The sequence below is a fragment of the Colletotrichum jinshuiense genome, chromosome 1 (assembly GCF_051148585.1).
Source record: "Colletotrichum jinshuiense chromosome 1, complete sequence".
Classification (NCBI taxonomy): Eukaryota; Fungi; Ascomycota; class Sordariomycetes; order Glomerellales; family Glomerellaceae; genus Colletotrichum; species Colletotrichum jinshuiense.
Window position 1 is genome coordinate 2,573,107 of NC_139302.1, and position 22,741 is coordinate 2,595,847.

Here is a 22,741-nt window from a genome sequence, read left to right on the forward strand (position 1 = left end):
ACAGAGGTCGTCGTTGCCCTGGAGGTCCTCAACCCTTGGCGCTCTTGCCTGGTCAGTCGCCATCCAGCTGAGCGTCGTCATATCTCATGGACCATCATCCGACTGTAACTTCAACTCCTTGCGTAGCCGCCGTCGATGAACCACCTCCCCCCTTGCCCCGGAAAAGTAATGCAAACTGGGCTCCACGACCCCGCTGTCTCTTTCATGCGGCCTCTTGTCTCCCGTAATATCCCCCCCTCACATCAACGCTAGAGCCGTGAACTCATCTCCCCCGAGCCGCATCTCTCTGTGAGCAGAAGAAGCCTTGTTTGGCAGTTTACCAAAGGTGGTAGGAACAATTACCTCAAATTAAACTACCCGCATGCCATGTTATGCGCCACCCTATTTCGTTGTCCCGACGCCCGGCAGACGTCCTCAAGTTCAATCGACTTCGTGCCGCCCATTCATACTTGATGTCCGGTATGTCTGGAAGGGACTGGCCATCTCCATGGCAATCCGCAGTATTGAAGCAAGAACAGCAGAAGCCGTTTGCGGCCAACCCAGGCATAGACCCTTCATTCCATTGGACGAATTCCAAATGACACGAGCTGAGCTGCACACCCTCTAGAGCCTTCGGGACCATGGGAAGTCTACCCGGTGTCATCCATGCATACCAAGTATTTTCCTGCCAGCCTTCACAGGAAAACATCAGGTTTCAGCCGCGTCCATTCCCTCACATCCAGAAACATTCCGGCCATATGCCTGCCATCCTGCCGTCACGCCATGCCATGCGTTATTTTGCGTTTCTGCCCGCTCGTCGGCTTTGCGACCCGCCCAGAGCGGCCGGGCCAAGTGCCCGGCCGTGTCTGACTTGTCTCATGCCGCCTCTTTGCCGTCGGATGCTCTTGTTCCTCGACAGATTCACCGCTCTGACCTTGGTTATGGGAACCGAGAGATGCCCAATTCCACGCAATGTTGCTAATGGCGCCGGTACGGCCATTGTGCCATGATGGGCTCCTGAGTCTGAAAGGGGGTTTCTGTGACAAGGGATCAGGCCGAACGAGTTGTTTTTCCATCGTTGCTGTTACTAATCCACCCAGATTGGAATCGAAGTCAATTCCAGCCTCGTTCAACGTCACTGACTATTAATCTGTCGCCACGCGGCCTCAGCACTTCAACAGAGTGGTTGCTGCAGAAATTTTTCCCCGTGTTGCTTCAGGTGGGCGTTAGGGCGTGGTTCGATCTAACGCTGCCATCAACAATCAAGTAACCACTCTTGCCCTCCTGCTACGTTACCGTCCTGTGGTAAACGTTTTGCGGTGACCCGTGAGGACCACAGCCTTGGAGTACCGTGGTTTAAATGCTCAGAGCACAGGAGTGTATCACGTTTGCCGCTGTTGCTGCTTAGCTTGCATGTCGATTTAATTCCATCAGCACTCTCAACGTACACTTCAATAGCCTTTGGCCGAGGAACCGGAGCCATGGTGGGGCATGCCCCGGTCTCAAGATGTTAGACGGCAGTATATCCCCCGATATGATTCGGCCGACTCAGGTCCGGAGCCCGGAACTATAGCCCGGCAACCAAGTTCTGCTGCCACCTCGTCTTTCTTTCATATGCCGGGCAAAGCCTTTCTCCTCTGCCTTCCTTTAAGAAACTGATGGGGGCCATGTGGGTTCAATCTTGCTTTGATTCTGTTCTCGAGTCAGACTTAGGAGAAGGGGACGCAGAATTTCGATCCAAAAAACAAGGACTTGTCGCCAACTTTTACGGATTCGCCTTCTTCATTGGCTTTCTGTAGCAGTAATTTTATCTCACAAGGCTCATGTCCCAAGAGCGCGAGGCTGGCATGTTGCAACTGGTAGATTGGCGTCTTTCTTCCGCAGGACTCATACGGCGCCTATATGCAACTCTAGAGCCTTCTCTTACCTTGTTCACGGGTACTATGGCGTATAGTACTGATTAGTTCGTGGTTGCAGATGCAGTCATTCTGCATCTTCTCTTTCGAATCTGGAACCACATATCCTATGTTTAATTAATGACTTTTTAGGAGCGTAGCTTGCAGCCAGCAAGCTTGCAAATACTATCTCTTCCCCCCCACCCCCCAGGTCTGAAACGACAATACGGCAATTATAAATGGGGTTACACTTCTGATATTTTTGGTTGTGGCTATCATCTTCTAACCTACGATGGCAATCTTGGTCGAGTGACTAATAAATGCATGGCACAAGTAGCGGGCCTTTATTGGTGGGCAAGAAAGCTCAGGGTCGACTGCGGGGGAGGCCAAGGAGCTCAAAAAAGATCTCTAATCTGACTCTAACGGGAAGAGCTTGTTGTTGTGGAAGGAAGAAGCCTGTCACTTCTGTCAGTGGCGTGTGTATACAGGGACACAAAGACCAAATAATTTGCCTCGTTGGCCCGAATGATTCAGGAGAAGCTACAAAGTCACACATGACGCCAAACCTTTTGTCCCTAACCGACGACACAATCTCTATTGACGCCCTCCCTCGGAAGCCAGGTTCGTCGCTTAAAGCTAACTGGTAGTATATGCTTCAAGAAGAAAAGCTCACTCGTCCCATGAATTTGTTCCCAGTGGGACGCGTTCTGGTCCGAAATAATAGTAGAAGAGCACCTACACATATGGAATGATATCAAGGGAAGAGACCCCTGGAGTCCGGAGCGGCTGATAGCCGGGTCTGATTTGGCTCTCAACTCAAATATATTTGCTAACACACTCAGCGGTGTCCAAATGAGGAGAGTGTAACTGACATGCATGTTTGTTGGAGACACATCGTTCTGTCTCATTGACGAGTGTACCTCAGGATTAGGAAAGACTCCAATATTTCAAATTGTGCAACTCAGGACGCCAAACCTACTTAACCGTACACCAAAGGATCCCCTTTCCAAAAGAACCAACAAAGAACTCTACTGAAGTGGTGAAGCCAAAGAAACATTATCTTCACTATAAACCTATAGGATGAGGTTGAAGTACCCGCGGACCATGTTGTGATTATGTCAAAGAGCAAGTCAAGTGCCATAGTCCAACAACAGCTCTGAATAGGATTACGGCGATGTATACAAGGGTTTAATTCTCAATTTGAAGACTTTCGTCGATGAGGAATTACTCCATGCCATTCATCAAACCAACGTGGTAAGTCGCCGGGAGTTGCCCGTCATTACCGCTTCGTCCCCGAAATCCTGTCTGGCTTAAACGTTGGCGAAAACGGGTACAAGTTTATACAATGCCCGAATCTAGTTTAGCTGCCCAACTAGCGAATTTTCTGCCTATTTCTGAATCGCCCAATATCTCAATTCCGAGCCCGCAGGCTAAGGACGTTGTCCCACGCATAGCTGATGACCTTGTACTGCTAGATAAAACCATCCGCCAACATGGATTTCGACTTGACACCAGGGGAAATGACCTAGTTTTGGATATAATTAAATACCATTATTTGGAAGAGAATCATTATTCTAAGATGGTTCTGGTGGCCATACATATAAATTCTGGTCCTGTCCATCGCCATCACTTTCTCTTTGCCCGACATCCTAGAACGCTATGAATCACCAGTTGCACAAAACATCGAGCCGACGCTTCGAAAGTGTCGCTCTGGATCAGAACCTTGTGGGTCATGCTGCGTATCATGACCCTCTACGGTCTAGCCGCTCTTCTCTCCAGCTATATCATATCTTGTACGAGACAGCACCGAGAGCACTCCTTGCGGCAGTGTGCTTAAACTTGCTCATACTTGCCGGCAGTTGTTGAGTTAAAGGTAACTGAATATAACTAAAGTTGTTTCTTATTATCTATTGTTTACCGCTGTTCGGGTCCCCAATGCGTTTGACGATGTTGGGGAAGTAGAAGGAGTAGTGACAGCAACCGTGTTTGACCTAAATCTCTTCTTTACCATCGGCAACGTCTTTATAGCAGTCAATCACAGTCTCAATATCTTTGATACAAGCCGAGAGACGATGCGATAGCAGCCTCAGCATCTATGCGTGCATACGGTGGACCAATGGTATATACCTGGCCTTGTAAGTTACTGGCCTTCTCGATAACCTAGTCCGGTGAGAAAGAGATCATTCGCTCCGTAAGCTTGGACTAGCCAAGTATTTCTCCGTGGAAGATGACTCCCTGCAGTCATTGGGTCCCAGGAGTGATGAGGTTGCAAATAAAAAGTTCGAATCGAAGAGACTGAGAATTACCCTTTGCGAAATCTCCACCTCACAAAGACCTCTGGACAGAACGTTACTGTTTATGACATGATACTCGGTATCGGAAAGGGTAAGGTTCTCACATTTATTAGACCAAATGGTGCGGATAAGTCAATATTAATTGGCCTGATTCGCAGAGTTTTGATTTTAGATCATGAATACGGGTACTATTGGGTTAACTGGCTAAATAGAATATGGGCAGGCAGTCAGCAGCAGCGCAACCCGGAGATCCAACCTCCGGGCTGCCAACAGCTATATCTTCACTACTACCGCTGCTGCCAACCTCTCTAATTTCTACTTCTACGCACAGCAGAATACAAACAGTTTACCGCATTGATTTACCTTGATTTATTATCCGTACGGGAATCCTATAATACCAACAGGTACATCTGTGGCAAGCATACGAGCTACGCTACTACTCGGGAACACACCGGAGGTAAGTGATGGTCACATTTCGCTATCTTTTTGACGATAACAATTCTCATTGTTCCATAGTCTGTGCATAGTATCATACTCTGGGTTTGACGAATACAAGAGAACACTTGGTTTTCTTCGCGAAGATTATGAGGGTGGATTGTGCCAAGAGGAACATCGACTACATAATGGCCACGATGGAGTTTGACACCTTACGTTACTCGGCCGGCCTCACAGCTCTCCAGAGAAGATTAAAAAATGCCCCAGCCTAACCATCACAGTTGTGGTTATTTTCAATATATTAAGTGGCAAAGAACCACGCTCAATAATCTGCTTAAGGCACCCCTCCGGATCTTGTCTTGGACGAGCCGACTTCAGCCATGGATTTCATGGCCAAACGATCGTTCTGGATATCTCTCCAGAAGATAGCTTTTAGCCGCTCCTTGTTTCAAACTTGAAGATAGCCAAGTGAACAGGCTCATAACGGCAGATATTAAAATGTGACGTAGATATACAGCATGGAGGAGGCAAACACGTTGGCGTGCTGGGCCACCGTCATGTCACAGAGACTTCTGGCCGTGGACACAACACATGCCCTGTGGCAAAAATAAGGCAACTTCCGACATATTCAGACCCTCTTTAAATTGGCGCTGTTCTTCACTGTAGCAGAAATGAGCTTTGTCAGGGGTTGGGTGCAACAGAAGGGGGGCTCCAAGTGCTGTTTCGAGCGAGAAGTATTCAGCCGTCAGATCGGATTCAGAGTTACAGGATCTACAACACCCAACATCCACCAGTGACAGAACAAACGGCCAGGAGCCAATAGAACATGGTCTATGTTCGCATCAAAACGGCTTGAACTCAATCGTCGACTTGATTCAGCTTTTGGAAAAAGTCCAAGAATCATCAGGGCATCGGGTACTACTCCATCAGAGGCACTGCCACTTTCAAAGAATCTCCGTAAATGTGGTGGAGTAAAACAACCTTTCTACTGAGTATTTTCAGTTCCTCAAGATAGGTTGCTGTGAGTGGTAGAAAAGGCAGCGCCGACGGATGTTTAGTGATGCGAATAAGTGCGATGTGTAACAAAGTAACTGGAGTCTACACAACCAAGCCGCAAAATGGCAGAGATAAAAGTTCACTTGGAAAAAGCATTGGATTTTAATTTAACAGGTATTCTTAACCCAAGTTGGAAATGCTGCTGTGAATTCATAGCTAGCTGTGCCAAACACAACCGACTCGTCGTCTTCTCATGTGCTGAAGAGATATGGGTGGGAGTACTATTTCTGCGAAACCCAAGATGCATCCTTGTCGTCCGAAGAGACAAAATCTGTGGAGAGAGCATCAGAAGATGTATCCATGGAGGAATATTCGTCGTCCTTTTTGGTCTTCCGCTTCTCCATATTCTCCCTGAGATTATTGAGCGTGCTCTGCGCGCGAGCCTTGAGAGAATCGAGCCGGTGACACTTGGAACACTTAGAAGCGACGCGAAGGCGGTTCATAGAGTGAACTTGGCGCTCGGTGCATGGATGCTGCTTACCCTTACCGGCCAAAAAGTCCTGCTGTGCTTTGCAGTCGGCGACCTTCTTGCCGCACTCGGTGTGCTTGCACTCGTAGATGGTTCCTCTGTAGAAGCACATGTTTCTGGATGAGTCTAATGACAGACTTAAAAGTTGTGTGTAGTTGTTGGTTTGGTCGTGTATGTGTGTATACGTGTGTGTATGTATGTGTGCCTAGTGAATCGTACTTGGTATCTCGGGTTTGGGCTGGCGAATGGGTGTATATATACTTCGTGGTAACCGCGACAGGCACGACACAACAACCCTCGAAACATCGGTGTTGTTTCTGGGTAATCTTCGAACACTGTAGATTCAGTTCTCCTGCTGCCTTGTTCTGGGGCAAAGGACCCGTACTTGAACAATCGTCCTGTCCTATTATAGATCTAATGTCTCTGAACAAAGAGATGCAGAGAACTATCACCGCAGCACCGCAGCACCAATTACTTGAATAACTCTTTCTTACCTACGGCCGATAGTCCTTTACAAAGTACAATTCATGTTTCGTCTCTAGAAAGAAAACCGCTGTTCAGAGTCTCCACAAAGCTCGACGCCCACACGATGGCATCAGACACTTGATGCTCTTCCACTCTCGGTACCTTGTATCCCACTCTTGATAGGGTACTCATCAAACTTGAGTCCGGACTCGAAGACACGACAACCCCGCGCATTTCCAAGAGACATTCCAGATCAGAAGTAGAGTCTCCAAAATATACTAGCGCTCCAGCGTCACTGGCTCCCTGCCGAGCCGCCGATGCACGGAGGGCCCGTAGCTTGTCCTCGCAAGTCGTCAATATGGTCTCACGAGTAGGCGGGCCCAACACATCTGGACCGGAGATGCTGCCGTCAATCTCAATCTCGTTGGCGACGACGTCGAAGCTGTAAGAAGACAGGACGCCCTTGATGAAGGACCTCGACCAGTTGATAGACACTACCGAGACGGACCATCCTTCCTGCCTGGCTGTGTCCATGAGTTCCGTAAACCCATCCCGTAGCTCAACTATACCGTTCCTCCGGGCGGCATCGCCGGCTTCCACAAGATGTTCCCTGCTAATGTTCCGAAAGATACCAGACTCTTCCATACGTTGGACGGAGCGCAGCTCTACTCGCTTCAGGCCCCGCAAGAATGCGAGCTCTTCCGTGAGCGACAGTCGTTCGTTTGCGATTGGCTTGTAAGTAGCAACATGATCAGAATGATCCCGGCTGTAATCTGCAAGTATCTGTTGCCATGTCGAAGACAAGTCGACGCCGCGTTGCTGTTGAAACTGTAGGCCGATTTCAGCCAGGGTACCGATTGTATCCTTTGTTGTAATCGTCCCGTCAAAGTCCAAAACAAGATTGAGCGCTTTGCGAGGCATTTGTGCAATGATCTGAATGGGAAGGAGACAACAGTGCGGCTCTGAGGGTATGCGTGCGCTGCTTGCTGAAGTGCTTAAACGGAATCCTCGATTGGAGCATGGCATGGTGTGGGTTTAAGCTGGTGGCGATCCATGTCTCCACTTTGGGGTAAATGAGGCGATCAACAACTGCGGCAACTGTTATCTCTCCAATAACAGCTGGCACGTCTGCCTTTGCACACTGACGCCATCAACTACGAGCACCTCAAGATGAACGATCTGGGTTGTTTTACAAGAATCTATGCTTCTTTTATTCCATTACTTTTCGTTCTGCAAGCCAAGCAGCGGCCATGCAAGCCCTGCGACACGGCCATCGTCATCCAGTGTCTCAGGGGGTATCAAAGTCCCTGTAGGTAAACCGCCGCCCAATTTGTCGAAAAATATGCCCATCCAAACGCCATATGATGCCCTCCTGAGTTCAGATCCCTTGCCCAAGTAAAATCGGTGCAGCTATTTACACAACATCCTCCATAACCACTTCGTCGTCGTCGTCTTCGGCGGCGGCTTCCTCGGGGGCTGTCTCGCTGGTCGCGCCAGACGCCATACTCTTCAGGTGTTCCTGTAGTGACCACTCGTTGGCATGGATGCCAGATCTGTTCAGCACTGCGATCTTCTCCAGTGTCTGGCGCAGAAAAGCCTCTGGTTGGTCGAATCTCGCCTTGAGAATGGACATCTTCCAGTACTCGTACTTCCTAAAGGCCTCCATGAGACCATCCAAGAGCTGCTCTTCCGACATGCGCGCTGCCCTGTTTTCCGCCTTCTTGGGCTTTGTAGCCTTCGTGGGTGCAGAGGTTTTCTATGCTGCGTTAGCTGTGGGAAGCAACATGCTGGTTGGCGATGACGCACGATAAACGAGCCAAATTTCTCGACGGCCGCGGCAGATCCATGGTGGATGATGCTGTTCGCTGCGCGTTGCTCCATAATCTGGAGGGTGTGCTTCGGCCTTTGGGCTTCTACTTGCTTTCGCAGCAGAAGTGCTTGACTCTCAGCGTTGTCGACAGGCTTGCATGCCAGCTCGTATTGAATCCTAGCTGCAATCTTCGTTTTCTCTGCCCAGGGTTAGACCTGAAGAATGCCGAAGATTTAGGACAAAACTAACTGGGAATCGCCTTGCGGTAGTACGGTTGCCAACGACGTCCTTTCTCAAACGGCTTCTTCTCAACCTTGTCTGCCTTGGGCCTAAGAAATCGGGCCGGTATACCAGCATTGGCTGCATCGTTTCTCGCCTTGGACTTCGCCTTGAAACCGGGGAGATCTTCCTCGGTAAAGACAAAGGTGCTGCGCGCAAGCTCCTTGCTCATCTCCAAGTCGTATTCCTTCGGCATCAACTGGTGCTCGGCGCGGTCCGAATTGAGTAGCATCCTGAAACGGTGCTGCCAACGAAGTCAGCTAAACTAAACGCCATCGTCGCGTCACGAGTCCGACATACTTCGACAGTACCATCTGGACGTACGACATCCCACTGTCTCATCGTGCCAACTTCAATTTCTGCATCGTCCGGCAGGCTATCCCATGCTTCCCACAGATCTCTTGGTACTCGAGCCAAATATGCTTGGCCAAATGAGCCCTGGTCGCTGTACTGATCGAAGAACTCAAGATCGCCGGCGTCCTCGTACAAGTCGTCGTCGTCGAGGGGAGAGGCTGACGGTACGGCTTCGGGGTCGGGCTTGATATACGGCTCGGATTTGATATAGGTTGAGTCCGCCATGTTGTATTATTTGGTGTAGCCGGTAGATGCTTGAGCGGTTCCAGATTGCGACGGTAAGGTCGGTGGTTTGTTGCAATGACGAAAAGAACGATTCGAGTAGGTATCCACGAGGAGCTAGGTCGGGAAAGTAAGGTGAAGCAAGGTGAGGTACCTACTCCGTACTGCGATTAGGTACAGAGGTAGCCACCGGAAGCGGACTAGCCCATAAATCATGTGACACGGGTAGAAAGTCTTAGGAATGGACTGGGCCATTAGTTCACTTCCAATTCAAGGTCACAAGCTGTAGTCCTCTTTCGAATTCACCAGTGTAATCAACATGAGTAGCTTCTAGATTCTCCTAATGCCTCAGCTTAGCCTCGATATTTCATGTTTCAATCGGCTAACGTAGGCTCTGAACGGCGCGAGGAGGGTAGAGGACATTATAGCACAGGCGGGAACCAAAACCCACCCATGGCCGGAGGTACTTTTAGCGCTAATCTGTCTAAGGTCAGCGTCCTGCGGACCACTTAAAAGCTGCATGCCCCACCACAAACCTGGAACTTCGTGACCTCTTGAGGACCCGACTTGCGCCTACGCCGGAGGCTAACTTCAGCAACAACAAAAGTCCGGTCTTTGACAACAGTACGTCAGCTCGGTCCATCATCACAGGACCTCGTGGGCCTACCCAACTGTATCGAAAGTCTAGCCTTGCACAGTCTGCCCTATCAGTCCTTCGACCATGAGACTTCGATTCGATCGCATATCATCCATCTTACAGTCCGGCATAGTTACCAAGACGGGAACGACGCCAAGCTAGTTTCTTCTTCACGACTCGAACGGAAATGACGTTCGTCAAATCACTTGCTGAGCTGTGCATCGCAGTGTGCCAAAGGCACATAGCAGAGCTCAGCAGCGTCGGAAACGGCGATGCCCTTCAATATCACCATGTTCGCGACATCCTCCTCAGGGTCACGAACCCAGCCCAACTCCATGAAATCGAACTCAACTCCCCTCACATCCAAGGCGAAACCTCCGAACTTTGGCTTCGCCTCATTAAAAAGGAGTTCCCGTCCGAAAGCCACGAGAAAAATTACGCGCCTAAGAATCCGTCAAAATGGTACAAGATTTACGAACGGTATGCGGAGGAACGACGAGAAGCACAGCAGCAGGCCGAGGCGGAGTTGCGCGCGAGGGTCCAGGGCTTGCAGCAGAAGAAGGACTCCAATGTCAGCAGGATTGTTGACCCGAGATATCTTCCCGCACCACCCAAGACTGGTCGCACTTTTGGGACACGAGGTCGAGGAGGAAAGGAACTCCCAAGCTCACTCAGTTTCGCGGCTGGAAGCAGAATGAAGACCACAACAGGCGCCAGTGTCATGAAGAAAGCACGCAGAGAGGCCAAGGAGATTGTTGGCATAAGAAGCACATTGGCCATCCCTACAGGCTTAATCCGGGCCCCCCGACTCAGCAAGGCACCCGCCTCCATGGCCGCCGAGCATCGCATCTCAACTCAACCGATCTTCCGGCCTACGTCCACCAGCACTCGCCCACCCATGTCGTCCAAGACTACATATCTCTCGGATTCATCAGATGATGAGGATGGCGATCTGTTCGACGAGAGATCGCCAAAGAAGAAGAGCAAGGCCAGATCTGCTGGGCCGATGTCTCCCGCATACAACAGTCGGGACAAGGCAATGTCGGCCAAGCCTATGGCCTCTTCCAAGGCTACCGCGTTCGGAGATCGAAACAGTTCCATTTCTTTTGGCTCGAATTCCGGATACAAACCTTCATCTTCTTCGTCTAGTTCACAGGCGACAGGACCAAGGCGTGGCGGCATCCTCGGGAACGCACCTCGGCCGACCAGCAACATTAGAGTCGAGCGCCCTAAGCCCAAAACTGAACCGCCCACTACGAGTACAGAGCCATACCGCCCTCACAAAATGATTGCTCAGAATAGCGGCCCGCAATCACCACAAATGCCTTCATCCGTGGACGAAATGCAGTTGTCTCGGCCAGCCATGGGTAACCAAGAGTTGCCTAGAAAGAGGAAGGCGGTCGATATATTTATGCCCAAGAAGAGAGGCGCTAAACGATGAATCAATTTGGCATGACGGGGAGATAATTATTGGGACTTGTAATTAATAGTAAGGCGTTCGTATAAGGGCAGAGCACATGGTACCGGGATTGATTTGGCGTCCGCATGATTATGGCATATACCCCCTTGCTTAATTCAGATGGTAGTTCGGCCAGGTAAGGCGTGAGCAGGATAGATTTCTCTCACAGCTGCCCAAAGGCCTGACCGCATTAAATCACATTGAACAAAGCCGGCTTGCATTTGTTTTGTTATGGTGATCAGTGTTGTTTATTTTTCAGTGCGGCTTCATCACCAAGTAGTGCGTGTTGCATGTATCCGGGGATTTTCCCTGAGCAGACCTGACCTTGAACCGTCAAGTCTGCACTCTTTCACCACCGCAGCAAGTTCCGCCCATTGTGTTTCTTCAGTCAAGTGGTTGCAGCCGCCGCTCTCTTTGTCGGAGAAACCACCCAGCGTGCATCGTCTGTAACCTAAATGCCCATGTGTTGCACACTTCGTCCTAGGTGCCAGGGGAACGAACATCAGCGCACCATATTTCTTAGCCAGTTCTCCTCTTCACAATCTAAATCAGTTGCCTCCGCGGAGAGCCAGGACCAAATGGAGCGTGGCACCAGCCTCGAGGCCGTATTCGGATGCAGACTTGTCATCGACCCTGTTTATTGATCGCATCACGTCAGTCAAACATCCCACCGCATAATGTCCACCCCATGAAGCATATCCGTGTGGTTGTGGAAAGCGAGACTCACATTTGCTTGCCGCCGTAGATCAATCTTTGCTGAACGGGCGGGATGCCCTCCTTCTCCTCGACCTTTTCCTTGATTTGCGAGACCTGTTGTAGGGCAGTCAGACTTATATTCAGTTCGGTCTGGGGCTTTCGAGAGTGACTATGCCCGAGATATCACGCGCCTTGTATTCGTTCTCGATGTCGAGTTCGATCTCCTTGCCGGTCAATGTTCGCACCCTGTTGGTTTCGAGCAGTCAGCCCAACTGGCGCGGCAGTGGTGGTAGGAGCGGCCGGGTTGCGGTAGAGCGGATGAGCACTTACTTGATCAACATTTTTGCGAGTGTGAGGTAGTGAAGCTAGAGTATTGGAGTACGGTTTCAGCGAGTGAGGCGGAAGGTGCGAAGTCGTTTGGATTCGTCTCGGCGCAGGTATCGTGCATTCGTTGGTGTTATGACGGTTGCACGATTGACAGTTGAGCTCGCGAGGCAGGCAATGGGTCATGGTGGGGGAGGGGCCTTGTTAGTGTAAGCCGAACAGGGGAGGGGCGCGCTGGGTACTGGGGGGGGCAGCTGCTGGACCGGATCTGCCTGGTCCACCGGAACTTACGGGCCCGGTCCGCGGGCGCCCTTCTCGCTGCTTCGTTCCATGCCACGGTCCTTGCCGCGCAAATTGCCAGGTCGTTCGATTAAATGGCAATGTATGCCTGATACTGCACGCGCGCATACATGAAAACAGAGAGAGAGAGGGCAAAAAGGCGCCGCCATTATCCCGCTGTTTTGGTACTCAGTCTCACAGACTGGCATCGTCATGCAGCACAGGCTTGGGTTCCTTCCTCTCACAGGTGCACCGAGAATAGTAGAGCAAGTTGTGTTTGTATTACACGAGTTTTAATGTACCAGCAACCTTCTCCTTATGACATATGCGAATGAAGGGTGTGTCCGAAACTCTCAGAGGCATTTTTCATTATAGTACAAGTCCTTTCAAGGCCGTAGGAATACAGGGGAGATTTTTTATGCGCTCATAAACAGGCGCCTCATTTGCTCTCGCGATCCTCAAATACGTTCAGGCCCAGGCCCTCAGAGTCGAGTAGCAGCCTGTTCTTGCTGCCAGACTCCTGCAGCTGTTGGGCAATGGCACGGGCGTTCTCGATCTTCTTCAGTTCGACATAGGCCTTGCTCTTTTTGATGGCCTCTCCAATCAGTTCGGCAGAGCGGGCCTCACCCTGAGCCTTGACAACCATGGCCTGCTTCTCCTGCCGGGCCTTGTCGACGACGAAGGCTGCGCGCTGAGCCTCCTGCTGGGCAACCTGCTTCGCCTCAACGGCGGCCGTGAACTCGGGGGAGAAGGCCAGATGCTGGGTAACAAAGTTAGTTACATGTGATGGAAAAGCTGGGGGAGGGGAAGCATACCGTCAAGGACACATCGTCCAGCAGAATGTTGAACCTCGCGGCACGACGGGAGAGGTTCTCTCGAACCAACTTGGCAACCATTTCTCTCTGGGTGATGAGCTGGGAAGCGTTGAACTGGGCCACGACGCTCTTGAGGACCTCGTTGACGATGGACGGAAGGACTCTCTCGTCGTAGTCGGTACCCAATGTCCGGTAGATCTGGGGCAGGGCCTTGATATCGGGCCTTGCGAGGACACGGCAAGTGATGTTGACCATCTGCAAGTCCTTGGTTCCGGTGAGGGAGGCAACGTTTCTCGGCTTTGCGCGGACGTCGTAGGTGACGGGGGTCTCAAACCAGGGGATGATTAAGTGAGTTCCTAAGAAGAAGTGGCATGTCAGAGGATTGTTTCTTAAGGCCAGAAGAAGAACGCCCATTGGCAGACATGGAAGAATGATAAGTACCTTCGCTGTAGATCTCCTTGCTCACACCAGTTGTCCTGCGGTACTTGATCGCTCTGTGACCACCATCGACGTTGAACAGCGCATTCTGGGCCACAAACGCAGCACCTCCGAGAAGAACAAGACCCGCCAGTCCCATGCCGGCGCCACGAGGACCACCAGGCATGCCGCCGCCGCCGAAGCCGCCGCGTTTTTGCTGCTGCTGGGCGACCTGCCTCAGGCGCTCGTAAGCCTCCTCCATTGGATTTCTTCCTCCAGACATGATGAAGCTGGGTATCTATGCGTCTTTCGGTATACTGCAGCTCAAGAAAGGGCGAGTCGATCGGGTTGCGATGTCGTCGAGCGGGCGTCGTTGCAACAGCTTGGGTGAAGCTGATGGTGGAGCGGAGCTTTGTCAGTCTTCAACGTCACGGTCGTGTTGCGGAGCTCGAAAATTGATGTTGGTCGGTGCTTTCGGCAACACCTTGCAAGGAGCCGCTGGCAGCCACTGGTTGACTACCTAGGTCCTCAGGCAGCTGGACGTTCGTTCGAGCCGTCATTAATTCCGGCTGTGCACAGACCACACTCTAGTGGGATTGAGCCGGAGCATGCTGGCTACCACCTGGCTGAGACCGAACGCCAGCTGTCAGTTTGAGTGATCACCCAATAGAGGAATTAATGAAGCCATCCAATGCCGTCTCTCACGCACAATCCAGCGGTACCTTTTGACACAATGGGCCTGTCTCCGCTGACCAACCCATCTCTACCTCGAGCCAACGCTGCTATAGTCAACGGCACCCCTCTTCTGAACCGTACCTCTCGTGACTCCTGCATGAATACCCGCCCGCAGTCGTCCAACTCTGTTGCATTCTTCAAGACTAACTGCCTTTGGATCTGGTTATCTCCACTTGTGTTCTGAAGCCGATGGATTGGTTCAGCTGACCCAACTGCCATGGCTTTCTCTCTCAAGTGTGATGAGGTTTTCTGCTCCGTCACAGCTGCAAATCCCCGTCTTGGTCGAGGACCGATACGTAGCCGTCTAATCAGCAACCATGACATCCTCACCACAGATAACCTCTGACGGCCATGCTATCGCCGGCGACTCGGTGATAACCACTAAGCGGCTCCTCGTTCGGCCTTCTATCCTGACGGACGCTCCAGACATGGCACGACTAGCAAACAACCTCAAGATTGCAGCCAACATGCGCGATACCTTCCCGTCGCCCTATTTGCTGGAGCACGCCGAGGGCTGGCTTGCCATCTGCGCCAAAGACCCGGGCAACAACTTCGCCATCTGCAGGGCCAATGATGGAGTCTATATCGGCAACGTTGGCATCAGTCGCAGTAATGATGTGCAGCACCGCACCTGGGAGCTTGGATACTGGATCGGGGAAGATTATTGGGGACGAGGCTATGCCAGCGAGGCCTTGGTGGCCTTTTGCAGGTTCTGCTTCGAGAGAAACCCCAAGCTCTTGAGGTTAGAAGCGTCCATGTTTAGTACTAATACGGCGAGTCGGAGAGTAGTTGAGAAGTGTGGATGGACATACGAGGGTGCCAAGAGGCAAGCCGTTGAAAAGCATGGTCAGATTCTCGACCTGCTGTTGTTCTCAATTCTCAGACATGAGAGCTTGACTTAAATATCATAGGCGTCCAATGTAGATTCAATTCGAATTGGCGGTTTCTTTTTGAGGAGTATAGGCCCGGGGCATGATTTCAACAATAGGATGGCAGTATGCAGGGCTTCCACATCAATCAGATGGTACCTGTAAGGTTTCAACATTACACAAAGCGAGGAGCTTGTTGGTGGGGTGACAGCGTTGGTATATTAACATTATCATTTCATCATTCAAGGCGCTCTCTAGCAATGGAACGGCGTCCGGGTGTATCCGATGCCTTCAACGCCGGTCATAATACAACAATGGGGAATTTTTAAATCTCCAGGGATTATATGCGACCCTACGCCCTTCTTTTGGCCTCCACTGCGCGCCTACCAAACTTTTTGGTCCAGGCCGCATCGTAGTAGTCCAACTCGACCGCACGCTGAGGCAGGCTTCTCTTCGTTGGGTGAACATTGGCCGCCGTGATGTTTCCACAGTCAGGCCGCTTCAGGTCGTTTCCGAACACGTCAACAGCCCAAAGGAGAACACCGTTCGTCCATCCAAATCCCTCTACCACCTCATACTCTCCCCCACCTCCTGCGACATTAGTCGAGTTGTCGCCGTACTTCTCAAACATGGTCCCAACATCCTCTGCAGACAAGCCCTGAAGTTGGGGAGTCTCGCTCGTGGAACCTCCGGTCGCATACCAGGTACAGAAAGTGGAGTCCAAATAACGCTGTCCAAGTCGGAGAGCAAGACTCTGAACGTCGCGATAGGAAGGGTCGGATTTTCCGAAGGTGGCGGGTGTCTTCCGCAGTCCTTCCATGAGGATGTGCATCAGAGGTGGCCAGACATTGGGCTGGTCCCATTGTTGTCCCGTTTTGAGATTCGTAGCCGGAATGCCTCCCTTCTTTATGTCCAGATATTTCTCTATGCGCTCATACGCCTTCTTGACAGCATAAGGGTTGTTCTTGAGGTGCGCCGGTGCCGCGCCTGTCCAGAAAGGATAGAACTGCGCAATTGAGAACACTACTTGCTGTTCCGACCCGGCAGTATTGGTCTCGACATCGCTGGCGTCATCATCCTTAGGAATGTAAATATTTTGAGCTCCCGAAGTGACGTTGTAGTCAAAGTAGCTTGAAAGGGTCGAGTTCCACATCAGGTCATACATGGCCTCGCTTCGGTTGTTAGCCAGTTGATTCCAAACGGCCGCTTCAGTGCTGTTCCCTGTGGAGTTGAGTAGAGCAGCAATGGTCACCTCATTCCAATACAGGATGGCGTTGAGCTCCACAGGCACAGTTTTGAGAACGTTGAGAGACCTGAGAGGGAAGTAGACATCTCTCGTCGCATCTTCGGGTCGAGCTATCCATCGAGAGCTGTAGTCCCAGCCACTTTCAGCACCACTTGCCAAGTTGGCGTATACGCGGGCCTTTTCGGTATCGTTCAGAGAACCCCCGACTTCAGGGTATATGATTCCACTTGCCGCGTAATATGAACTGTTGGAAGCAGTAACATAATCTTCACGGTATGACTCTGGTCTTGGTGCTGTATTTGTCACGTTGTACCTGAGGTTATGTATATCAGCATCCGACCGAACGTTTTGTGCACTAATGCCCCTCACTGGTTCAGACGATATGTGGTTCCATTCTTATTGACTTCAACGGTTCGATTGGTCGTCCAGAAATCATGCTCTTTAATGAGGAGAGGAACGGCCCGCTGGAGAATGCTCCTGTCGTCAGTGTACTCAACATAGAGGCGCACCATTTGCGCCAACAACGGCGGCTGTGAGCGATTCAGATAGTAAATTCGAGCTCCATTGGGTACAAAGCCGAACCGGTCCACAAAATCGAGGAAGTTCTCGACTGTGTCCCTGGAGATGTTGGTGAAAGCTCCCCCGGTGCGTAAAAGGCCCTCAAGAATCCCTACGTGAGGGAACAAATTAGCAAGAAATCTTCAAGAGGCTTAAAAATTAATTACAGTAGCTGTCCCAATAGTAGTTTTCCCGAAAACGACCACCGGCAACGATAAAAGTACGATTGAGAGGAATAAAGCTATTCGGACAGTCGGTGCAATTGCTTCCGGAACCCGCGTACGTGCGGGTCAAGTCGGGCCAAATGTCAATGACCTTCCGGGAAAACTCCTTGATCACAGTGTCGTCAATCTTTTCAAGGAACTTCGGATCTGTTTGCAGCTGGTCCTTGGGGACTTCTTTCAGTTCGCCGCCTGCTGGAGCAAAATTGGCGCGGAGGAAGTCGTTTAGTTCCGTGTTGTTGCTTAGCGGTTTCGAGAGGGTTTTGAAAGCAGCCTGAATCTCTTCCAAAGACCTGATTGCGGGCCTGTAAATCAACAAAACAAAAATGCGTCAGAGCAAATCTTGGGTTGACAGCACATGTGATACAGGGGTTATTGCTAGACTTACATATCCACAAATGTCTTAGAGTCCGAGAAGGGTCTCGCCAGTTCAATCTCCTTCAAAATGTCGCCATGGCAGTAAATAGGTGAATCGCAAGGAGCATATAAGGAGCCATTCTGGTATAGAGCCTGGATTGCCCGAGGTAAAACAGCTAGAGCTGTGAAGGCCAAGGCGGAATTGACCATGGCGTCTAATCGAGCTCGTGACTGGAGCTAGACTTCGTACAGTTGATCGGTCTCAGACAGTAGAGCAGGCAATGCAGGGAAATCAGGGTGACTTGGGACGACGAGGCTCGCGATGGGGAATATATATATGGGGGGGACGCATACCCACGGCGAGCTGCTGCCAGGATTAGCGGAGCTTCGCGCGTGGAGGGAGGCTTGGACGGGTTCATCGTCAGTTAGGGATCGCCGGCAGCCTAAGGTAAGGCAAAGCAAAGGTAGGCCCGGAAGACGAGGGGTAGTAGCAGGGGTTTCGAGTGAAGTCAAGATTTTCCAGGATGTCAGACATTGTGACCGGACGATTCAGATTCCCAAGTTACGTGAGTGACCGAAAAAGGTACCACTGTGCTGCCGTTGGGGCTTGGAAACATGCTTGGCCAGAGTCAAATTGGTGTCGTAGCCCGGCAAGAGCATCTTGGTAGTGGCACGGCAGACGACACGTTGAACGCCACAACACGCAACCTTGCTGATTTAGATCAAATATTGGCACACCAAGCAAGGCAGAAAGGAGCTAGAAGGTTGCTCCGTCGGTCCCGCTTGCAGACGGACAGTTTTCCCCGCATATTCCAGCTTCGTGGAAGGCCGCGGTAGAGCCGCTATGAGAGCGTCATTAGACCGATTGGTTACCTTGAAGGTAATCCGGGGGAGCTCTAGTATAAGTGTCCAGGGAGTTGGGCAGCTAGGGTAGTCCAGTTGGGTGACGGCCGTCGTATGTCATTCCACTGGAGCCGTTTGTTGTGACGTCAGCTGGGAAAGTACTTCTCTGGGAGCTTGCTTGCTTGGCGGGGTATTTTACCATGCGCGATGCTTGTCAGACCATCCCATAACTGTAATTGGAGAGCCGTACCGGCCATGCGGAGAAGCTCGGCGCTCCCGGCCAGAGCTTTCTCCACAATCCCCCGGATATGCCCCCGTACTGGGCCTGACGCCTACCTGGTCAAGTATGTCAGCGGCGGTAAACTTGTCCTTGGTGTACTTGGCGTGCATTCTAAGCTCACGTGGAACCCTTGGTACAGCAGTCGTCTGATTTATGACCTGCACGCTCCCGGGTGCTGAAAAGGTCCAGCCAGATTGCATAACACAATCAGTAGGTAGGTGATCATCCATGGCTCGCGTTAACACGAGGCTTTCCTAGATGTCACGCCACTTCTACTGGTTGGGTTTCATCGGCTTTCCCGGCGGTGAGTCTGCCTCATGGTGTAGCCAAGGTCCCTAAATACAAGCGCGGAGGTATATTTATTATATTTGATAATATGTATCTTTCGAGCAGGTGGCATAATTTCCACTAGCCATCGAACCCCAGCAGGGTTGATTCTGCCAGCCACGAAACGTGGCACACATGCTGGCAACCCCTGGCTTCAAAGTGCTTTGTTCTGATCCGCTAAATTATCGCGGTTAAGTTTTGTGCAATCAAGGAATACGGATATGAAGTAGTCGAGTGCATTTCCTCTTGAACCTTCTAGGTAATTGACTCAATCCCTCTGATGTCCGCCAAGTCCACGAGCAGAGACACCGCTCTGAGTACCGCTCTGAGTACGATATAATATTATCGTGGCCTATAGATGCTCGACGGTCCTAGAGCATCTGTTGGCCCTGCATTGCCGCCTTCCAGGGCTCGTCGAAACACTTGCTCGAGCCGCGGTAGAACCTCGTCTTGGTTCTGAGCGATCTGATAGTGTATGACCAATCGGTTTCCAATCAGCTTCAAGCCCACTTCCTTCCCGAATGCGACGAAGGCCTCGGTACTGCAACCTGCTGCATCCAAGTCAAGCCAGCACATGTTGGTCTCAACTGGATGAACAAGCTTTCCACCTAATCCAGCCCAGAGCTCTTCAATCTTCTTCGCAGTATCATGAGATGACTTCAAGAGACCGCCTTCCCCGTTGGGCCCCTTTCCAAATGTCTCGTCAACGGCGACCCTGGCAGGAGCTGCAACAACGCCTGATTGTCGCAGACCGCCTCCGATGGACTTGCGCACCCATCTAGCGTGCTTGATATGTGCCGAGCTGCCCACAACGATACTTCCGATTGGAGCACCTAGACCTTTGGAGAAACATAGGCTGACGGTATCAAACAACGAGCAGTATTCGGATAGACTCCCAGCGCCCGATGCGACGGCCTCCCAGAGCCTGGCGCCATCGCAATGGAACTTGATATCATTTTGACGCGCAAACTCCGCTATTCGCTTAACTTCAGCTAGAGGCGTAATTACACCGTTGAGGGTGTTTTCCAAGCTGATGACCTTGGTGGGGCAGGTATGGACGTCGTCATCGACATCAGCATTGGCCATAATATCCTCTAGAGTTAGGTAACCTCCATTTCTCGGCACGATAGGTTTAACCATGGCGCCGCAGAGGGAGGCAACACTAGCAATGATCGGGTTAGTTAACATGTCAAAAGACTGTCAGGACGAGACCACACGAACCCGCCAGCCTCGTACTTGATGATGTGGGAGCGGTGATCGCACAAGACACTGTACGGAGGTTGCGTAAGGAGTGTCCGAAGGGCTATCTGATTGCCCATAGTGCCCGAGAGAACCATAAGAGCGGCTTCCTTGCCAGCGAGAGCAGCCACGTGTGACTCCAGCTCAGCTGTCGTTGGGTCTTCAACGAAGACGTCATCCAGTAAGCTGCAGGCTTGGATGGCAGCAAGCATTGAGGGCGTTGGGGTGGTCATGGTATCACCTTTTGGCGGTTACTTGACGGCATCGGCAGAGAGGAGGAGGGTCTACTTACTTCGTAAGTCGAAGCCTGCAGCGCCACGGTAGCCAACCCAAGCATTTTGCTTGGGGGCACCAACAGCATTGTTAGCTAGGCTGCCGACAGCAGCTGGAGACATGACTTCTGACGAGTAACGAGTCGATGAAGTGTGAAATGAGAATTTGGCGTCTGGGGTAGTGCGGTGGTTGGACAATTGGAAGGCGTTTGGCAGCCGTTGCGGGGTCGACGGGTTGCGACGTCGCAGCAATGGCGCGCCCAGGCCGGACAGACCTGTGGATGCTCCGGTTAGTGCTCCGACCCGGCTCCGAGAACTGAATATCAGATGTACAAGGTTGGATGAGTTAGGGTAATAGGCCAGGGGTGGGGGTTCGAGACGCCGCCACTGTCCCCCAACTAACTTACGAGCTATACCGACTGCGGACATTATTATTCGTGATAGGCAAGATACTTGATATCAACTACGGGGTCTCCAAGGCTTCTTCTTATGCAAGGCGGGTGTTCTCTAGCGTCTGTGTATACCAATCAACACGGCGGATACTGTGTTCAGAGTGCTAAACAGATGGCACCAAGATTGACGATGATGCACGCCAAAGCCCAGGTTAAGCTAGAGAATAAAAACTGCGGTATCGGGTTGCCATTAAGGCCTCGAAATCATTTGCTGGTTGGTTGCTTGAGAGGACACACTGGCGATTCTAGTGGTCAATCATGTGGTTTACAAGTAGTAATGTAGCTAGCTAGCTTGAGGGGGTTGATTGATTGGTGTGGTTGGATTTGTCCCTTCGGATAAGTGCCCCTAGTGCCATTATCTTATCTTGACCCCCTCCATTTGAGGGTCATGGCGCGGGATTGGCCACAATTGATAGTGGTGGGGCGTTTGGGGAAGCAGTGGGGGTTGGTTACTCATTTTCGGATACTATACTATGCATATCGTGCAATACTACGTGTAATAGGAGCATGAGCCAACAAGGGGGTTTGCGGCACGGAATCAACCGGAGGCTGATGAAGAGTAAAGACGTTTCAGGCAGCAGCAGCTTGGATCACAGGAAGTCCAATTGCCAAGTTGGCCCATGAAGAAACTTTGCTTGGCGAAGGGTGAAACCCCGGCAGCAGGACAGTGGCTCAGACATAGCCAGCACTGAATGTTGCCGATCCTGAGACGAGAAGGTTATTGAATACTGCCGCGGATGTATCGGTAGGCGCCGGATTGAGGCTCCTCCCTCTAAGGCGCTCGTTGCACGGCCTTGGAACAGCGGGACAAACAGGTCGGACGAAGGCAGAACTGGGCGCCGACAGAGTTCTAGTGCAAGCAATAGACTATGTAGCCACAGAGCAAGGCAAGAAGGAGGGTGTGCACTTGTCTATAATTAAATCCGCAGTCCACCATGGGTCATTGGTAGCAGGCACTACCGTAAACCTCGTGGAATTCCGCCGCCCACCGATGGGGCCCTCGTAACGAGCCCGCCACTTGCGCAGGGGTATTGCTTAGCATTACCCGTATCCGCAGGTTGAGACGAATTTTCACCCGGCTACGCAACTGAGTTTCCTCACTGCCTCTACCGTGTACCTCGTCTGAAGGACGGTCGTCGACTTGCAGGAGAATTGTTATGTATACACCCTCCCTCCGAGAGGACGCCCCCTGCTTGGCTGATGCATCACCATTTGTGAGGAATGGACAGGGCCCCACTAGAACGCCCCGGCAAAGCTTCTTCCTAATAAGACTTGGGAGTGGCAGCTTCCTAGCTGCACAGGTTTAGCACCGCGCCCTGCGTCCCGGAGTTCTATTAGGTATGTAATACGAGTGAACCACCACGCTCGACATAGCAATCGACACCCTTGCTCACGACCTGAGCCCTTCCAGGCTTCCTTCCACTCGAGGCATTCGCTACGAGCAGACTGTGGCCCCT

At 51.4% G+C, this 22,741-nt stretch overlaps 8 protein-coding genes across 8 annotated transcripts; 2 read left to right on the top strand and 6 right to left on the bottom strand.

Annotated features, from left to right (window-relative positions):
• Window positions 1-5,880: 5,880 nt before the first annotated feature.
• On the bottom strand, window positions 5,881-7,514 carry EsH8_I_000672 (HAD-like domain-containing protein; the record flags this gene model as incomplete). Its single annotated transcript, XM_083268085.1, has 2 exons — window positions 5,881-6,254; window positions 6,962-7,514. The coding sequence occupies 2 exons, from the start codon at window positions 7,512-7,514 to the stop codon at window positions 5,881-5,883; spliced, it is 927 nt and encodes a 308-aa protein (XP_083118523.1).
• Window positions 7,515-8,007: 493 nt separating this feature from the next.
• EsH8_I_000673 (transcription factor IIF subunit TFG2) lies at window positions 8,008-9,261 on the bottom strand (the record flags this gene model as incomplete). The annotated part of the gene is made up of 4 exons (XM_083268086.1): window positions 8,008-8,349; window positions 8,400-8,602; window positions 8,653-8,926; window positions 8,983-9,261. The coding sequence occupies 4 exons, from the start codon at window positions 9,259-9,261 to the stop codon at window positions 8,008-8,010; spliced, it is 1,098 nt and encodes a 365-aa protein (XP_083118524.1).
• Window positions 9,262-10,082: 821 nt separating this feature from the next.
• Window positions 10,083-11,336, top strand: EsH8_I_000674 (RNA polymerase II transcription factor SIII subunit A-domain-containing protein; the record flags this gene model as incomplete). Its single annotated transcript, XM_083268087.1, has 1 exon — window positions 10,083-11,336. The coding sequence occupies one exon, from the start codon at window positions 10,083-10,085 to the stop codon at window positions 11,334-11,336; it is 1,254 nt and encodes a 417-aa protein (XP_083118525.1).
• Window positions 11,337-11,902: 566 nt separating this feature from the next.
• EsH8_I_000675 (NEDD8 family protein RUB1) lies at window positions 11,903-12,391 on the bottom strand (the record flags this gene model as incomplete). The annotated part of the gene is made up of 4 exons (XM_083268088.1): window positions 11,903-11,987; window positions 12,082-12,164; window positions 12,242-12,296; window positions 12,381-12,391. 4 exons carry the CDS (start codon window positions 12,389-12,391, stop codon window positions 11,903-11,905), a joined length of 234 nt encoding a protein of 77 aa, XP_083118526.1.
• A 701-nt stretch (window positions 12,392-13,092) lies between these two features.
• Window positions 13,093-14,168, bottom strand: EsH8_I_000676 (prohibitin subunit PHB2; the record flags this gene model as incomplete). Its single annotated transcript, XM_083268089.1, has 3 exons — window positions 13,093-13,413; window positions 13,469-13,824; window positions 13,910-14,168. The coding sequence occupies 3 exons, from the start codon at window positions 14,166-14,168 to the stop codon at window positions 13,093-13,095; spliced, it is 936 nt and encodes a 311-aa protein (XP_083118527.1).
• Window positions 14,169-14,937: 769 nt separating this feature from the next.
• On the top strand, window positions 14,938-15,522 carry EsH8_I_000677 (GNAT family N-acetyltransferase; the record flags this gene model as incomplete). Its single annotated transcript, XM_083268090.1, has 1 exon — window positions 14,938-15,522. The coding sequence occupies one exon, from the start codon at window positions 14,938-14,940 to the stop codon at window positions 15,520-15,522; it is 585 nt and encodes a 194-aa protein (XP_083118528.1).
• Window positions 15,523-15,841: 319 nt separating this feature from the next.
• On the bottom strand, window positions 15,842-18,081 carry EsH8_I_000678 (Six-hairpin glycosidase-like protein; the record flags this gene model as incomplete). Its single annotated transcript, XM_083268091.1, has 4 exons — window positions 15,842-17,048; window positions 17,105-17,405; window positions 17,461-17,819; window positions 17,903-18,081. The coding sequence occupies 4 exons, from the start codon at window positions 18,079-18,081 to the stop codon at window positions 15,842-15,844; spliced, it is 2,046 nt and encodes a 681-aa protein (XP_083118529.1).
• Window positions 18,082-19,663: 1,582 nt separating this feature from the next.
• EsH8_I_000679 (pyridoxal phosphate-dependent transferase) lies at window positions 19,664-21,261 on the bottom strand (the record flags this gene model as incomplete). The annotated part of the gene is made up of 4 exons (XM_083268092.1): window positions 19,664-20,483; window positions 20,543-20,801; window positions 20,853-21,107; window positions 21,240-21,261. The coding sequence occupies 4 exons, from the start codon at window positions 21,259-21,261 to the stop codon at window positions 19,664-19,666; spliced, it is 1,356 nt and encodes a 451-aa protein (XP_083118530.1).
• Window positions 21,262-22,741: the final 1,480 nt, after the last annotated feature.